Consider the following 16476-nt stretch of genomic DNA (forward strand, 5'->3'; position numbering starts at 1 on the left):
TGCGAGGCTGACGTATTTTGGACAATCCACCTACCAGGGTTAATCGTCGAAGTTGGCAAAAAATAAAATAGCATGTTTTCATGTTTTTCGTGCACAGAGTCCGGACAGACTGCCCTATACCTCTACATGATTGCGCTCGTGCCAACCACGCGGCACCCGGTGGGTCGGGCTCCGGCCGTTTTTTACCATACGCGCTTGTCTCGGAGCCCCAGACTTGACTGGCCGAATCCCTGGTCTGCGCAGTTGCTGCGGGGTGCTCGGCGCTCAGCAAGCACGTACGAGTTAAATTAGTGGATTGCAACCGGAAATAAATAGTATGCGGGCAAGACACGGCACTGAGCGCACTTAAACACCCAGGCACGGAATAATACGAGCAAATTCGACGGCAGAATAAAAATGTGACGAACAAGTTGCCGCCGCACGCGGCGAGGCTCGTGCGGCGGCGAGGCGCGCGTGACGCGCGCTGGGAGGGGGAGAGGGCGGCCGGAGGGCGCCAGCGCGCTCACACGCCCGGAGTTCCGTAGCGCGGGGGCGGCATGGGCGTCTGGAGGGGCGCCAGCGGCGTGGGCTGTGCCGGCTGCCGCTGAGCGGTGTTGCCGGGGCCGAGGAGCTGGCGCGGGGGCTGGAAGGGCTGCGGCGGCTGCGGCGCCTGAATCCACGTCGGCGAGTAGAGGGGGAGCCGGGTAAAGCGGCGCGTGATGGCGATGTCGTCCGCGCAGCCCTTGGGCAGCAGCTTCTCGGGCGGCTCGTTGCTCAGCAGGAAGATGCGAACCGGCTTCTTGAGGATAAACGAGACGTGGCGGCAGGACCGAAGGGGTAGAGGCTAGCGCTCTCTGTCGAGAGAAGCGCATTACTCAAGACAATGATTACTACATCATGCACGACCTCGAGCGTGCAACGCCGCACAGTGCTCAGGGTTCGAGCAGGTGCAGGCGAGTGGAGGGGCCCCTGGCAGAGGAGGCGTGAATCCTTTAGGATTCTCGCCCGCTCTGCTGAGGGGAGGGGACGGTCGACTGGGCCGGTCGCTCGACCCATTCTACTCTACTCTCAGTCTTACCATTCATGGACAATAGTGTCTGTGACGGCGGTCACATTCACAGCGAGGTCAGTTCACAGCCGAGCAGCCCCGATCCTGACACGCTCCACTTTCACCGCGCCGCCGCGGCTCGAGCAAGGTCAATGGCGATCGGCATCTTGCCAGCTGTGGCTTGCCCGTCTACCGCTACCGCGCCTTCAGATACAGTCGCCCCTCCCGCCCACGCCGGCGACTGTCTGAGGTGCAGTTGACATCTGGATGACTGCGCATAATGGGGTTGACCCGCCGCGCAGCAACCCGATATTCACGATTTAGGTTTCCGTCGAGTGACGAGTCTCGTCCGAGACGTCTAGTCTCATCCCGCCTCGTGGCATACCTGTTCTAGTGTGTCATGGGTGTCCCAGTGGTGTTCTCGTGTGTGGGGGAGGCTCAGCAGCACACCACAGGGAGGTTTCGTCAGTCTCGGCGTCGCATCTGCCGCGCCGAGATTCGACGGACCGAAGGGGTAGAGGCTAGCGCTCTCTGTCGAGAGAAGCGCATTACTCAAGACAATGATTACTACATCATGCACGACCTCGAGCGTGCAACGCCGCACAGTGCTCAGGGTTCGAGCAGGTGCAGGCGAGTGGAGGGGCCCCTGGCAGAGGGGACCAAATCACGGTCGCGGCCTTCCGACTCGCGCCTCCGCCTCACTGGCACTATTGTAGCCCTGGCCGGTGCGCGTGCGGAGTTGAAGTTCCGGAGTGAAAATTCGAACGCGTTCTCTCACGGTGACCAAAAAATGTCCGCCTCAGAGGCACCTCCGGAGGCAGGCCGCCGCATGCCGGCGACACAGCTCCAGCTGTCGAGCTGACCCGCAGCTCCTCTCAGAGCGGGAACTGTGACAAAAGTTGATTGAGGCGGTTGTCAGGAATCATCATACGGATCACATTGTGGCTCTTTCATGACGGGAGACCGCCCGACCACTCCTGGGTGGCACTGTGCCACCGGTGTCGCTCGACGTCCTGTCGACAGCGTGCCGACAGCGACACAGATCATGTGGTACGCGTCGATTATCGACCTCTACTGCTTACCCAGCCTTCGAGTGTATCCTGACTGTGGTCCCACACCCACTGGTGTCCATCTCAGAGACCGCAGGAGGTCATGAGGGTCGATGGGAGTGCCAACCCCACAATGTCTAAAAACCCAACCCAGTATTATCACTCGAGAGATCACTCGAGACACGAGAGATCACGCACAGGTATATCACGGCCCTACGTCGCTCAGAGGTAGAGGTAAAGGGCCCACGGCTGCCCAGAGGTAAAGGTAAGAGGGCCGCAGGCCCTCAGAGGTAGAGGTAACCTAGAGCTAGACCCCTCCTACCCGGCCCTCAGGGCCATAGGGCCGACCCCCCCCCAACAGCCAACTGGCCCGACCCCGAGGCACCTTAACTGGCAAAAACAGTTTTGAAACTCGCAACTCGATACACGATAGTGATAGTAGTTTCAAAACTGCCAGTTAGCACTTGTTATCTTGTTAACTGGTTGAGCCTCGCCCTAGCCTTGCCACGAGCCACGCGCCAGCCGGAGGCGGAGCCCGGAGCCGCGCCCGGGCCGCAGCCCCAGGCCCAGCCGCCATCGCGCACATACCGGTAACACGGAGAACGCGAGAGTCACACGACTCACGAGCCGCGCATACAACACACGTAGTAGATCGGTACTGTCGCGGACTGGGCTGTGCCTGTGCGCTGTGGGTGTGGGCTGTGGGCTGTGGGGCGCGTGCACGTGGGCTACTCGTGAGGCCGAGCTAGCCAGACGGGAGCGCAGTCCCGGAGTGCGCGCCGCGCGTCTCACTCCTTGCCCGCCCGGCGCTGCTGCCGGCGCTGCCACCACCCGCACGCCTGGGCGCCCGCGATGCCCAGCAGCGACCCGTGCAGCATGTCCTTCCAGACGCAGACGGCGAGCACGGTCGCCGCGGCCAGACCCGCCCTCGCGCCGTTGGCGCGGGTCGCCTCGACGAGGTTGTCGTACAGGAAATCGCACCCGACGTACACGCAGATGCCGGCGATGGCGAGGGTCGGCAGGTAGCCGACGAGGCCGCAGAGCGGGTAGGCGCAGAGGAAGAGCGCGCTCACCGCCGCCGCAAAGTAGCAAGAGAAGCGGTCGAGGCCACCGATCTTGCGGTGGATGGCGGAGTCGGACAGGCCGAGGTAGCTCGAGTAGCCACCCGCGGCGGCGGCGGCGGCGGTGCCGAGGGCGTGGGAGCGGAGCTCCTGTGGGGCAGGTGTTGGACTTGCGTGACACCCATGCGGAGGGCCGGGTCGAGTCGACTGGGGGGGCTGGGGCTGGAGCCGTCTTGAGGTCGAGCTTCTGCCGGATGAGCGGCCCGTACAGCACATAGTTGAGCACAGTGTTCACGAGCGGCCTACGCGGCAGCCGCGCGGCGCGTGTGGCGGCCGCTTCACTCCAGCGGCGCGGCATGCCCGAGGCGCCCGAAGAGGGCAGCGCACACGAGCTGCTTGAGGGCCGCCGCGGAGAAGAGGACGTCCCATCTGCCGGGCGCGTCGGGGAGAGGTGTCACGGACGTGCCACGGGGCCGGCCGCCGGGATCAGCACCTCGCACCGGACGAGCGAGGGCGAGAGGGAGCGCCACAGGGCGGAGGCGGGCTCGCCGACAACCTCGGCCATCAGCCAGCCCGCCGCGCGCGCGTCCGGCACCGGACAGCCTGTGGCCAGCCGCAAGCCGTGCACCTGGAGCGTGAAATCACAAGCGAATGCATCCGCGGCGCGCGCCTCGCGTCGAGATACGGGCTCCACATGCGGTGGCTCGAGTGCGAACGCGGAGCGACACAGTCGAATGCAACACAGGGATCCTCGCTCTAGGGCCGCGCACGAGCGCGCTGACGGCGAGGATGAAGATTGGGATGAGGAGCGGGCCGCCTAAAGAGGTGCGGTTGATGGGTGCGGCGGTACGGGCCTCGCCGCCGCTCGCTCGGCCCTCACCTACGCCCTTGCGCGAGGCCCTCCAGAGGCCGAGGCCGAAGAGGTTGGCGGGCACCCACAGCCGCGCGCTCTGCAACGTCAGCAGCGCGCCCGCGCCCAGCCCGAGCACGTCAAAGGAGAGCAGGTAGAGGGACCAGCCGATGGCGGCGAAGAGGCCCGCCTGCAGCGGCGGCGGCAGCAGGCGGTCGATGTTGTCGACCGGCGCCTCCGAGGCCAGGGCGAGGAGCGCGGCGGCGAGCAGGTTGGCGACGATGCTGCCCGCGAGCACCGTCGCGAGCAGCACACCCGGCCCGGCGCCGGCGCCGACGGCGCCCGCCGCGATGACGGCGAAGCGCGCGAGGAAGGGGAGGACCTCGAAGGAGGGCACCGCGAGCGCGACTCCGCCGCGCACGCTGGTCGTCCTGGCGACGACCGCCTGCGTGACGACAAAGCCGACCAGTCCGTGCTGGATGCCGATCGCCAGCGGCAGCCCAACCGGAGCAAAGATGATCGAAGCGCACGCGGCGGCAAAGGTGAATTGCATCACGCCCGTGTACGTGCCCGCGACGACCGAGCCCATCCTCGTCGGAGCCGGTTCCGCCGTCGCCTGGGCCACCGGCGCTGCGCGCGCCCGGCTGAGCCTCGCCCTGCTGCTGAGCCAAGGCGTGCACGCCCGCGGCGCGGCGACTCTCGGCGACGATATCGCGGAGAGCTGCAGGGCGTGCGCAGAGGAGGAGAGGAAGAGGAGGGGGAGGAGGAGGCGCATCGTAGACGACGACGATTTGGCGCCTAACGGTAGCGTTGACAAAAAGAATTTTAGAAGGCAAACACTGGGCACGGGACTGGCGCGCACTGGCACTAACACAGGTACACCACTGGAGCCGCCTAAGTGTTCGACGCGCCTCAACAAGAAATAACGCAAAACGTGGTTGCGTTGCGCATCTCTCCGGGGGCCCCTCTGCGCCGGGGAGGCGTTGTTGGAGGCTAGACAGGGTTTGCGGTGTCAGTTAGTGTATGTAAAAAATTCTTAGAAATTTGCCCCCCCCCCCCCCCCCAGCCCCCTCCCGAGAACGGGGCTAGAAGCACACACCCCGAGTGCGGGACATGGGGCAGCAACCGACAACGTGGGCGGGGATGGGGTGCTGCTCAACCGGCGGCAACCAGCAGCTTTCACAGCCGAGTGCGGAACAAGGGTTGCAACCTGGTAAAAAGACGGCTCGCAGTTCGCTCGCGACGCCGACGCCGACGCCGCCGCCGGAACGACCGCGGCGGCCGGTCGAGCGGCCGCCCCGGCCAGCGGCCGTATCGAGCCTGCCCGTCGCGAAGGTGCGGACCTCACGCGCCCCACCGGCCGCCCGCGCCGCCGCGCCCACGTCGCTCTCTCGAAGCCCAGCGCCACGCCGCTACGACTCCCATCGCGACGACTCCCGTGCTCGCTCGTGGCGCAGGCGATCGACTCCTGACACCCATCGAGCGGATGGGCGCGTTCCCGCCGCGACCCGGTACTCTCGAACGACTTTTGAGGGCAAAAGGTGCCGCCCGAGCCCATTCCCGCCGCCCGCCGCCCGAGATCAGCTGCCACCGGCCAGCGCGCGCGCGGAGACCTGCCGCGAGCGCCTCCGTGGCCCTAGCTGGGGTGATTAGCAAGCGCCTCGGCACTTTAGATTCGCCCCTCGGGCTTTTCCGCGCGCGTGATCAGTCTCGCGTTCTCTCCTTTTTCAGGCGCCTGTTTTCGGCCTCTGAAGAGCAACCGTCGAGGCGTCGATGCTCGCCTCCACGCCCGCGCCAGACCTCCGCGATTGGGGCGCCTTGTCGACGGGATCAATTGTGATTCCGGGCGTATTTTTCTGGTATCTTACTCGCACGTCGGCGACTCTTAGTCGCTTCTCCGTGCTAGGAGGCCTCTGTTTTGTGTCCGTGAGGACTAGATCGAAACTAACATTCGGGAACATTTCAGTAAGATATCAGAAAAATGCGCGTTCGTTCACAATTCATGTGTATATGAACGGTGCCGACGGGTTTGGCGAGCAGCGAAGCCGTCCAGGCGCAGCAACGCGACGGTTTCGGAGGCCGACGGCTCCGAAAGAGCCTCCCGAGCGAGGCCGGCGCGGTCACGGTACCGTGGAGGCCACAGACGTCGCCGGAGCGGCACTCCCGGGGCGCCACTCCCTCACCCGGTCAGGGGGGGCCAACCACAGCCCGCCTCACCGTCCGTGGAGCTTCCGTGGTCCGCCGCTTCGGCTTCGATTTTCGACCCTCCCGAGGCTGCTATAGCAGCCCCGCGGAGCCTCCCGGATGCATCGGCACACCGTCGTCCAGAACGCCGGCGCACGCGCTGCCCAGTGACTGGGCGGGTCGGCCCCGACTAGGGGCGGGCCCAGCCGCGCGGAGAAGACCATCCCACTCGCGGTTCGTCGCACCGTCCGCTCCAGTTTTCGTCTCGAGCGGGTCGTGAGACGGCCGCGAGAGCGAGCACCGCGGTCACGGTACCTTGGAGGCCACAGACGTCGCCGGAGCGGCACTCCCGGGGCGCCACTCCCTCACCCGGTCAGGGGGGGCCAACCACAGCCCGCCTCACCGTCCGTGGAGCTTCCGTGGTCCGCCGCTCCGGCTTCGATTTTCGACCCTCCCGAGGCTGCTATAGCAGCCCCGCGGAGCCTCCCGGATGCATCGGCACACCGTCGTCCAGGATGACGGCGCACGCGCTGCCCAGTGACTGGGCGGGTCTGCCCCGACTAGGGGCGGGCCCAGCCGCGCGGAGAAGGCCAGCGAGCTCGAAACACGTCGCCGCGGCCGGCCGTTTCGCAAGCCTGAGCGGGTCGCCAGACACCCGCGAGAGCCAGCAGCTAGAGCGCCGTCGTAGCCGCAGATCGAGTCGAGGAGCTTGATGTCCACGGTAGCAGTTGTGGAGAGCGGTGGCACGGTGCGTGTAGACGCGTCGATTGAGGGCTCCCTTTCGAAACGCGACGGGTACGGCTCGACAACTGCCAGCACAGTTTTACGCCGGCCAGCGTGAGAGCACAACAGGGAGCCGGCGACCCGTACGCTTTGCGCGTGGCGACTGGTGGCTGTCTGGAGCTCGTGTGAGCTGGGCCGACGCGTGGCCGAGCCGAGAGGACCAGCGAGCGACCACGTTGGCGATGAAGCTTGGCGGCCGGCGCCTCGTCGCCAGACGTCACAGCGGCGTGGATGTAGGAGTGTGCGGCGACGGTTACCGGCAAATCCGGCCCAGTGTGGCCGGCAGCTGCCTAGCGCTGGCCTGTGGCCGGCGCCGCGGTGGCGGAGAAGGCGTCTCGCCGCCGTGGCGGCGGTCGGCAGGTGCGAGCGTGATGCCATCTTGCGGGACGACACCCGTCTCGCAAAACCCGGACTGCCACCTTAAAAACACGTCATCGCCCGTCTTGCGTCCACCCTTCCCCGGTCCTCACTGCCTTGCCGGGGTCATGCCCCCCCCCCTCTATAGCGCCGCCGGAGGCGGCGTAGCTTCCGAGACGCTCGGTCAGACACACGGGGGGAGAGACGGACACCACATCATTACGAATTGACGCAAAAATGCGTCACGAGAGCGTGTAGAATATATTTCGCCGAGAGCGCGCCGCAGGCGCACCTGGTGTACGGCCCCGGAATGACGGTCACTGATCAAAGTTGGGCGCCTTTGGTCGAGGCTTCCCCGGTCCTCACTGCCTTGCCGGGGTCATGGGCCCCCCCCTCTATAGCGCCGCCGGAGGCGGCGTAGCTTCCGAGACGCTCGGTCAGACACACGGGGGGAGAGACGGACACCACATCATTACGAATTGACGCAAAAATGCGTCACGAGAGCGTGTAGAATGGCTATATTTCGCCGAGAGCGCGCCGCAGGCGCACCTGGTGTACGGCCCCGGAATGACGGTCACTGATTAAAGTTGGGCGCCTTTGGTCGAGGCTTCCCCGGTCCTCACTGCCTTGCCGGGGTCATGGGCCCCCCCCTCTATAGCGCCGCCGGAGGCGGCGTAGCTTCCGAGACGCTCGGTCAGACACACGGGGGGAGAGACGGACACCACATCATTACGAATTGACGCAAAAATGCGTCACGAGAGCGTGTAGAATGGCTATATTTCGCCGAGAGCGCGCCGCAGGCGCACCTGGTGTACGGCCCCGGAATGACGGTCACTGATTAAAGTTGGGCGGTCAGACACACGGGGGGAGAGACGGACACCACATCATTACGAATTGACGCAAAAATGCGTCACGAGAGCGTGTAGAATGGCTATATTTCGCCGAGAGCGCGCCGCAGGCGCACCTGGTGTACGGCCCCGGAATGACGGTCACTGATCAAAGTTGGGCGCCTTTGGTCGAGGCTTCCCCGGTCCTCACTGCCTTGCCGGGGTCATGGCCCCCCCCCTCTATAGCGCCGCCGGAGGCGGCGTAGCTTCCGAGACGCTCGGTCAGACACACGGGGGGAGAGACGGACACCACATCATTACGAATTGACGCAAAAATGCGTCACGAGAGCGTGTAGAATGGCTATATTTCGCCGAGAGCGCGCCGCAGGCGCACCTGGTGTACGGCCCCGGAATGACGGTCACTGATTAAAGTTGGGCGCCTTTGGTCGAGGCTTCCCCGGTCCTCACTGCCTTGCCGGTCGAGCACCTCGGCGCGCTGGTGGGTGTAGACGCGCACCTCCGTGAGAGGCTCGGGCGGAGGCTCCTCGGCGGGCGGCTTGGAGAGGATGCGTCCACGACGGGTCGACAACCGCGTCCTGCACCTGCGTGTCGAGCTTGCGCTTGAGGACAGAGCTGCCCTTCCTCACCTCGATGATGACCGCGTCAAACATCACCGCATCGCAGTCGCTCGCGTTGAGGCGCAGCTTGAGGTCCAGCACCTTGGTCGACGCCGGCAGGTTGAGCGTGCCCGTCGCCTCTCCCTGCTGCCACGGCAGCGCCACCATCGTCTGCTCGGCCGTCTCTGCCATCGCAGTAAAGTCGTTATGTTCACGCCCCGCTTCCCGGCAAACTTTTTGCCGCTCGCTCGGCGGGCCCGGAGAAGCAGCCCGGAAAGCACCGAGCTTGATATTCAGCTGATTACCTTCGTTCGGTTGGGGACGGGACGGGGAACTTTTGCGTGGGCAGGGAACTGCAGGGGGAGAGGGGGGAGGGAGGCCCAGCGAGGGTCTGCGGCTGGATCCTACTGCGCGGCTGGACTAAAGACGCACTAAACCTCGCTAAATCTGGATGTAAAGTCGCAGTGAACTCGCGCTAAATTTGCGCTAAATTCGCGCTAAATTTGCGCTAAAGTTGCGCTAAAGTTGCGCTAAAGTTGCGCTAAAGTTGCGCTAAAGATGCAGTAGATAAACACTTCACACCGCACTAAATTTAGACCCAGGCGCCCTCCGCTCGGGGACTGCGACGCTTGGAAACTTGTAGATAGAGGCTGCCGGACTGCGACGCCCCCGGGGCACCAGTCTTCACCTTCCCCAGCTTTCCCCTCTTGATCACATAGGATTTTGGTCACAATTTTCACATCATCGCAGAGACCCAACGCGCTCAAAAAGTAGCAGGAATGGCTTAGAAGGCTCTAAAAGGGGCTCCCAGCCACTAAATTTGTCCGCCCGGCCGATGCAAATGTCGTTTTGTGTGTCCGTCCACTGAAACCGGACTCCGGCAAGCACCTTTTTGGCGCCGTGGCCAGGTGTATTTTATTTTTGCTTGGCCGGCCCTGATGATGAAATTCTGCAAAAACCTGACCGGCCCCTGCCCTGCCCCTACCTACCTACCTACCTACCTTACTTATGGGAAACTAAAAAAGAAATCACGGGACGGCTGGAGGTGGGGTACTATACCAACTAGAGTGATGGTTGGGGGCAAACCCCGCAAAGTGACCCGTTTTTACCCACCCACGCCCGTGCGCGCGTATCTTAGCTGGTACGCGGCCACACGCGCTGGCGCGCACGGCAACCGGGACTTACACGCGCGACACGAGGGACTGTGCGTATCCTCGCCTGCCTCGGGGGATAAATAATAGCCGCCCTGGCCCCGTGCAACAGCGGTCCGGCAGGCTGCCCCCAAGGCCCCCCGGGCCGCTGCGGGTTTGGGAGTTATGCTTAGGCACAGCTTCGGCGATGGCAGCCCCTCTCTGGGGTGTTGCATAGGCGGGGAGTCTCCCCCGCTGGTCTCCTCCTTCCCATTTTTTCTTTTCTTTTGAGAGCAGGACGCCGGGTTTGTCTTGTATGTGCATGTCGGGCCTGGGTGTGTGTGAGGGGCAGAGGGGCGGGAGCGTGCGGGGCAGAGGCCCAACGTCGGGCGGCTTGTCGGGGTCCGGAGCATTCGAGGGGGGAAAGAGGAGGGGGGAATGGGCGGTCGGCGTCGGGGTAGCAGCACCAGGGCGTACGGGGTAGCCGTCACTTTCCTGCCTCACAAGGGCGGGGCTGTCCCGGAAAGTGAGAAACGCCGGGCAGCGTGACGCATTACTGAACCCTCCCATACGTGTTTGGGGTTCCTCCTTTGCTGTCCCATCCCCTCATCTCTTTCCCGCCTGGGCGGGGCAGCGGGCGGGCGCGCGGTGCGGTGTGGCGTGTGAGTGTGTGCGACTGCAACGACGGACCGCTCGCAAGAGACCATTGGGTTTGTACTATTAACAACGAAGGCGCTCTCAAAAAAAACGCGGGCCGCACACAGACTTTCGGACCGCACAGTACGTGTCGAAGCTGCTAATCCTGCCTTTCGGAAGAGCCCCCGCCCAGCAGGTGGGCGCTGCAGGCGAGCCGCCTCATATCTTCGCCCCCCCCGTCGCTCACGCTGCATCTGAAGCACCGGACCACCCCCCCCGCGCCCAGGCGGCCTAGCTGCCGCGGGCTCCACCCACGCGGGCCACCATCAGCGCCGCCCGACGGCTCAGAACCTCTCTCTTTAGGTCCCTCAAAGGCGGCGAGCGAGCGGCGGGGCAGATGAATCGAGCTCTGGACGCATGCCGCGAGAGCTGTGAGGGTCGCAGCTCGGCCTCCATCTCGCCCAGCGGTGGCGCGTCGGCTTGCCGGCTCACGGGGGCCACTGCCCCTAGGTGCCGCCTCGCCTCGCCTCTATGCACCCTGCACCCTCTAGCGCCTCACCCTGCCCGGTGCCGTGGTAGTGGCGGTGTCAGCCATGCTGGACCGGCGGCAGCGAGGACGACGGGCGTGGCTGCGGCGACAATGGCGGCTTGGCCCGTGACGGCGACGGCGCTGACGGCAGAGCAGCTGCGGCCGGCACGGGCGGGTGCGGCCGAGCAGCGCGGCGCTCACAGCAGGCGGCCGGTGTGGCGGCGGCGACGGCGCCGCACGAGGAAGCGGTGGCGCAGCCGCGCATGACAGGTCCGGCGCGTGTCGAGCAGCGAGGTGGTGCGCCGCGCTGCCGACGCGCCCCCAGACCGCCGCGTGCCGAGCCGCCGGCTGTTGGTGCTTACAGTCTGCGGCGGTGGCGCCGCCGCCGTGGAGCGAGGCAGCGGCGGCGGCGGCGGCGGCGGCGGCGGCGGCGGCGGCGGCGGCGGCGGCGGCGGCGGCGGCGGCGGCGGCGGCGGTGGATGCGGCGGCTGCACGTTGTGCCTCGAGGCGTCGCTCGCGGCGCTGGTGCGGCGCGTGGTTGGCGGACGAGGTTGCGCGCGCACGGCGCTCGGGTGTAGTCACGTCCCTCGGCTCTCGCCACCGCTGTCGCCGCGCGCTCCGCGTTCGTTGTCGCCGGCGCTGCCCACCTCGAGCCACTGCGGCCACTGCCGCGCGACGTTGCGCCGCGCCACGCTGGCCGTCGCTCTCTCGACGTTGTGGAGGAGGCTCTGTCCCACGTCGAGAGGAGGCGTTCCCGCGGTGATATTGACCCGCTCTGTTGTCTCTAGGCTGCGTCGGCACGGGAGGCGCTGCGGGCGGGGAGGTGGAGCGGGCTGCGGAGCGGCAGATTAGTGGCAGTGGCGACGGGCGGGGCGGCAGCGAGCAGGGTGGCGAGTGAGACGTTGGAGAGGCGGGGCTGGGGAGGCTGGTGCCGGTGCCACTACATGCGGTGCAGGTGCGGTGTGCTACTGTAGTGCTCGCTCACCGGAGCGAGCGCGGCGCTCGGACCGTCCTGGCAAGGGCCGCTGTACTCATAATACACGTGCATCGTGAGTACTCAACTCATGAGTACCACCGCAGTTGAGTATTCATACTCATGAGTACGGCTGGCGCATGCGTGAGTAAATGTACTCAAGTCCATGAATACTACTCATCCCAGAGTCCCAAAACGCGCTCCCTGTCGACCGACCGCTGTCTCTGCTCCAGCGCTTCGCATATGCCACCAAAGAGGAAGGGAAGAGCCCAGCCTCGGCTAGATGTGCCAAAATACAAGCTGCTTCGGTAGCCGATGAGTCTTCTCGGCACGCAGGTCAAGTTCCCCGGGTCGTTCTGGGAAGGGCGAACCACGGCGGAGGATGGGCTGCTCAACGAGTTCGCCATGATGTGGGCGCTGCGCAACAAGTTCCCGCTGCACTACGTTCTCTTCAAGCAGACTGCGTGCCACCTGCCGCGCGAGGCCAACGTCGAGCAGATCTTCTCTCGCGCTGGGCTGCTGGCAGACCCCAACCTCAACCCGGCCCACCTCGCTGTGCTGGTCAGGATTGGCTTCAACAAGAAGGCCTTCGAGCCGGCAGTGGCAGCGATCAAGGAGAAGTACTACGAGCTGTTCCGAGGCAAAGGGGGCGAGCACAAGGAGGGCTCCTCGGGCGGGCGGCCGGTGCGGCATCTCCATCGGCGGCCGGGGCGGCCGGGGCGGCTTCGTCGTCGGATGCCGCCGCCGTGGCATCGTGAATATCTAGCCGCGGTGCCCTGTATCGTCTGTGGCTCGGTTTGTGTGTTTTAATTTTGGTCACTATTCTCTCACAGCGCACGCGAAACGATAGCCCGGTCATGAACAACGACAAATCCTCTATCTATCGAGCCACGCCACTAGCACTACTGGCTGCCTAATCCTCAATGCCCTCGCAGCAGCCAGCCTGTTGCGCCGCTTCTTTCCGATCAGTTGATCGGGGTCGCAAAAGCGCATGCCGAGCACCGCCTCAATCTTGTAGCAGAATGTCGGCACGACCGCGTCGTCCGCACCGCCACCTGCCAGCCGCGCCTGGCGCTGCGCCGATGCTGCCTTTTGGCACTTGTAGCGAGCACACATGGTGCGGTGCGCGTACTTGAGCAGGCGGTGAGCGCCGCAGTTGGCGCAGTGGCCCTGCGAGTAGGCGTGCGCGGCATGTGGACGCGCACTCGGGTATTTCTCGGGTATACCTGGACTTTTGCGGGTATACCCGGGTTTTACCTGCAAGTTGCTCACGCACTTGTATTTGAATACATTATTCATATTCATGAGTACAGGCAGACGTGACTATTCATATTCATGGATACCAGACGTCATGACTACTCATACTCAACAATAGTCAATACAAGCTGCCAAAGGATGAGTTGAGTTATTCATTGTAATCATGAATGGGCTTGCATCTCGGACATGTCGTCCGACGAGGGCTGGAAAACCTTCTTCGACTCCTTCAAGGCGACGGCTTGCCCCTCGTGCAGCCGGCGCGGCGTCGCGCACTGCTCGCACGAGACGCGCACCGCAACATCTTTGGCGGATGCGTGGGACGGAAGTGCAGCAAGCCGTCGTCCCAACGGGACGAGCTGCGGGACCTTCTTTGGTCGCGGCTTGTCAGCGAAACCGAGGCGTGGGCCCAGCTTGATGAGGCTGAGAACAGCTTGGGGCTCGACATCGCAAAGATTCGCGCGCGGGTCGCAGCAGGCGGCTATTAGTGCCCTGTGCACGTGTCGTAGTACGTTAGCTTACCAGGCTTGCCCCGGCTTGTAGATTGCTTGCACGTGCTCGGCAAAGGGCGCGATTGCGCGCGTCGGGCGCGGGAGAGGGTGCGGTCGGTCGCCCGTCGCTCGAGCCACGCGCAGGAGCGACCAGAATTCTCGCCGGATGGCCCATTTAGGGCCGCGAGCCTGCGGCGAGAGGGGCAAATGTGCGGGCGGTTCCTCGTGATGGGTTGCTCGGAGAGCGGCAATCGGCCCCGGGCTGACCCTTGGGACGGATCAGGGCGGTGCTCCACACGAGAGCGGGTTCGGCACGCCTCGGGCTGTCGCCGGCCCTCGCTGCGGCGCGCCTCAGGCTGTCGCCGGCCCTCCTTTCGACTAGAGAGAGAGAGAGAGAGAGAGAGAGAGAGAGATAGAGAGAGAGAGAGAGAGAGAGAGAGAGAGAGAGAGATTTAGCAATACCAAACAACTCTATTTTGTAAAATCAGTCAAAAAAGCCCCCCCCCCCCAAAGCGCCGAAACCCCCCAAAACTCGCGAGACCTCGATACTAACAAAGACTACGAAGGTAAAACGGTCAAACTCTGAGACGGGATGTGTCCCCCCCCCCGCCGGTTCGGGGCACGAATTCCGGATTTTTCCACGGCCTAACAATCGTTGCTGTAATGGCGCCAATGGCCGCCTCCCGTCGCGCCATTGGCACCCTAGCCCAGCAGTAGCACCGGAGGCAACACCACCAAGCCCACAAGTCACAAGAGTGACGGAGATGCTTGCCACGAGCACCGTGACGCCCGACCTTGTGAGCACCGTGGGCGTATACGGCTGCATACGGTGAGATGATGCACAGCATGGCCAGACGAGGGATGCAAGGCTCGCCAGCTGTATGTTAGTGAGGTATATGGATGTGATCAACATGTGTGCGTCACAGGTACGCGCAGCAGCGCATGTAGCCGCTGAGATCGAAGACAGCGCAAACAGGTCTTTTTGCGCCACGCACCCGATGGCCGTGCAGGTCCAACTGCGTGCACAGGAATGCTATCAGCGCGTCTCCGCCATAACTGGACATGGCAATGAAGCAGCTGAGACGTGATAACACCGGTGCTGGGCCAAGGAAGGAGTGTAAGAGATAAGGCGTCCCGGTGTGAACGTGTTCCACCCCTCACCCGTGTGCGTGTCTCTCTCTGAGAGAGGAGCCACCCTCCCTTCCTCCTGTGTCCGTGTCTGTCCCGCGCACATTGTCATGGAAGGTGGAGCGCGCACATTGTAGCGACGTCATACTTAGTCCTTTACTCTTTACGATTTCCGACAGTATCTCATGAATACGAATTCCTCCTCCGATCATCCGGCCCGCTGGGTGCGCTTCTTAGCTCCCCGGCCCTGGATGTGAGGCTAATGACTGCACTCCAAGTAAGTGCTCCAAGTGAATAAATTCTGCAAAGGGGTGTGAACGGAGAGAGCAAACTCCTGGCAGCTCGCACAGTCGAAATGTGCGCCAGCTGCCCGCTCACCTGTCCGCCGCCGCCGCGCACGCACCTCGCTATGTGCTCGCGCGAGCTCCCGCCCGAACCTCCAGCTCGGTGTCCCACTGCTGCGGAGCCGATCGCTTTTCCTCGGCGCTCGCGTCGAGCCGAGCTCTCGGCACTCTACGGCGGGCGTCGCTGTGCGGGGCGCCCGTTTCCTGCTGGCCTGAGCGGAAAGCTCCACGTGCCCGCGCGAGCTCCCGGCCGAGCCTCCAGCTCGGCGTCGCACTGCTGAGGAGCCGATCGTCGTCCGTCGGTGCTCTCGAGGAGCCGAGCTCCTTGGGCGGCGGCCGGCGACGCTGCATGACGGCACGCGCGCACCCCCTCCTCCCTCACCCGCGCGCTCTTCCGCGGGCGGCGCACACGCACCCCTCGCCCTGGCGCTCTTCCGCGGCGCAGCCCCCCCTCCCTCGATCTCGCGGCGAGAGCACGAGCGCGCCGTCCCCCGGCGACGCGCCGCCTCTTCCTTAGGTCGTCCTCCGACATGTCGGTGCCGGACCGGCGGGGTGGGGGCGGGGTGGCGTCGGAGCAAGTCTCTCGGCCGTCGGTCGACGGAGCGGCGACCCGCGAGCACGCTTCGTCGGCGCCCGACGAGGGTGGTGCTGCTGTCGCTCTGCCGCGTGTGCAGGCGTGCGCAGGCGTGCCGAGGTCTCGCGACGGCACTCAGCCCTTCGCTGGGCGTGTGGGACGCCGGGTACGACGAGCACGGCTTCTGGTCCGTCGAGGCTGCCCGCGCGGCGCGCGACGCGGCGGCGGCGCTTGCGCTGGACGCCGCCGACGGCGGCGCGGGGGCGGCGCGGGGGCGGCAGGCGCGGGGGCGGCAGGCGCGGGGGCGGCAGGCGCGGGGGCGGCAGGCGCGGGGGCGGCAGGCGCGGCGCGCCGAGGTCGCGAGCGCGGCACAGGCCGCGTCGCGGCGGAGCGAGGGAGCCGCGGCGCGGCGATCGCCGGTGCCTGCTCTGCCGGCGCCGGTGCAAGGGTGCGCCTGCGCGAGGGCGCAATATGCCCGCGGCGACCATGGTCGGCCGGCTATCGGCTCCCGGCCCTACTGGTCTCGGCCCCTCCCCCGCGGCGCTTTGGGAGGCGAGCTCCTTCTAGTACTTCGTCGGCTGGGTGTTCCTGGGGTGAGCCTCCTTTTCGGTCTCTCCTTTCCTTCGGTAGGTCTAGTTTTCTACTCACTTTTAAAATGTTTT

General features: G+C 65.0%; 2 protein-coding genes across 2 annotated transcripts; one reads left to right on the forward strand and one right to left on the reverse strand.

Annotated features, from left to right (window-relative positions):
* Positions 1–2864: 2864 nt before the first annotated feature.
* On the reverse strand, positions 2865–4777 carry EMIHUDRAFT_464816 (hypothetical protein; the record flags this gene model as incomplete). The annotated part of the gene is made up of 6 exons (XM_005764999.1): positions 4018–4777; positions 3908–3954; positions 3638–3765; positions 3525–3566; positions 3319–3439; positions 2865–3287 (listed from the first exon to the last, which is right to left on the reverse strand). The coding sequence occupies exons 1-6, from the start codon at positions 4760–4762 to the stop codon at positions 2865–2867; spliced, it is 1506 nt and encodes a 501-aa protein (XP_005765056.1). The 5' UTR covers positions 4763–4777.
* A 7561-nt stretch (positions 4778–12338) lies between these two features.
* On the forward strand, positions 12339–13765 carry EMIHUDRAFT_104143 (hypothetical protein; the record flags this gene model as incomplete). Its single annotated transcript, XM_005765000.1, has 2 exons — positions 12339–12707; positions 13535–13765. The coding sequence occupies 2 exons, from the start codon at positions 12339–12341 to the stop codon at positions 13763–13765; spliced, it is 600 nt and encodes a 199-aa protein (XP_005765057.1).
* Between the last annotated feature and the right edge of the window lie 2711 nt (positions 13766–16476).

Source organism: Emiliania huxleyi (assembly GCF_000372725.1).
Source record: "Emiliania huxleyi CCMP1516 unplaced genomic scaffold EMIHUscaffold_57, whole genome shotgun sequence".
NCBI classification, from domain to species: domain Eukaryota; phylum Haptophyta; order Isochrysidales; family Noelaerhabdaceae; genus Emiliania; species Emiliania huxleyi.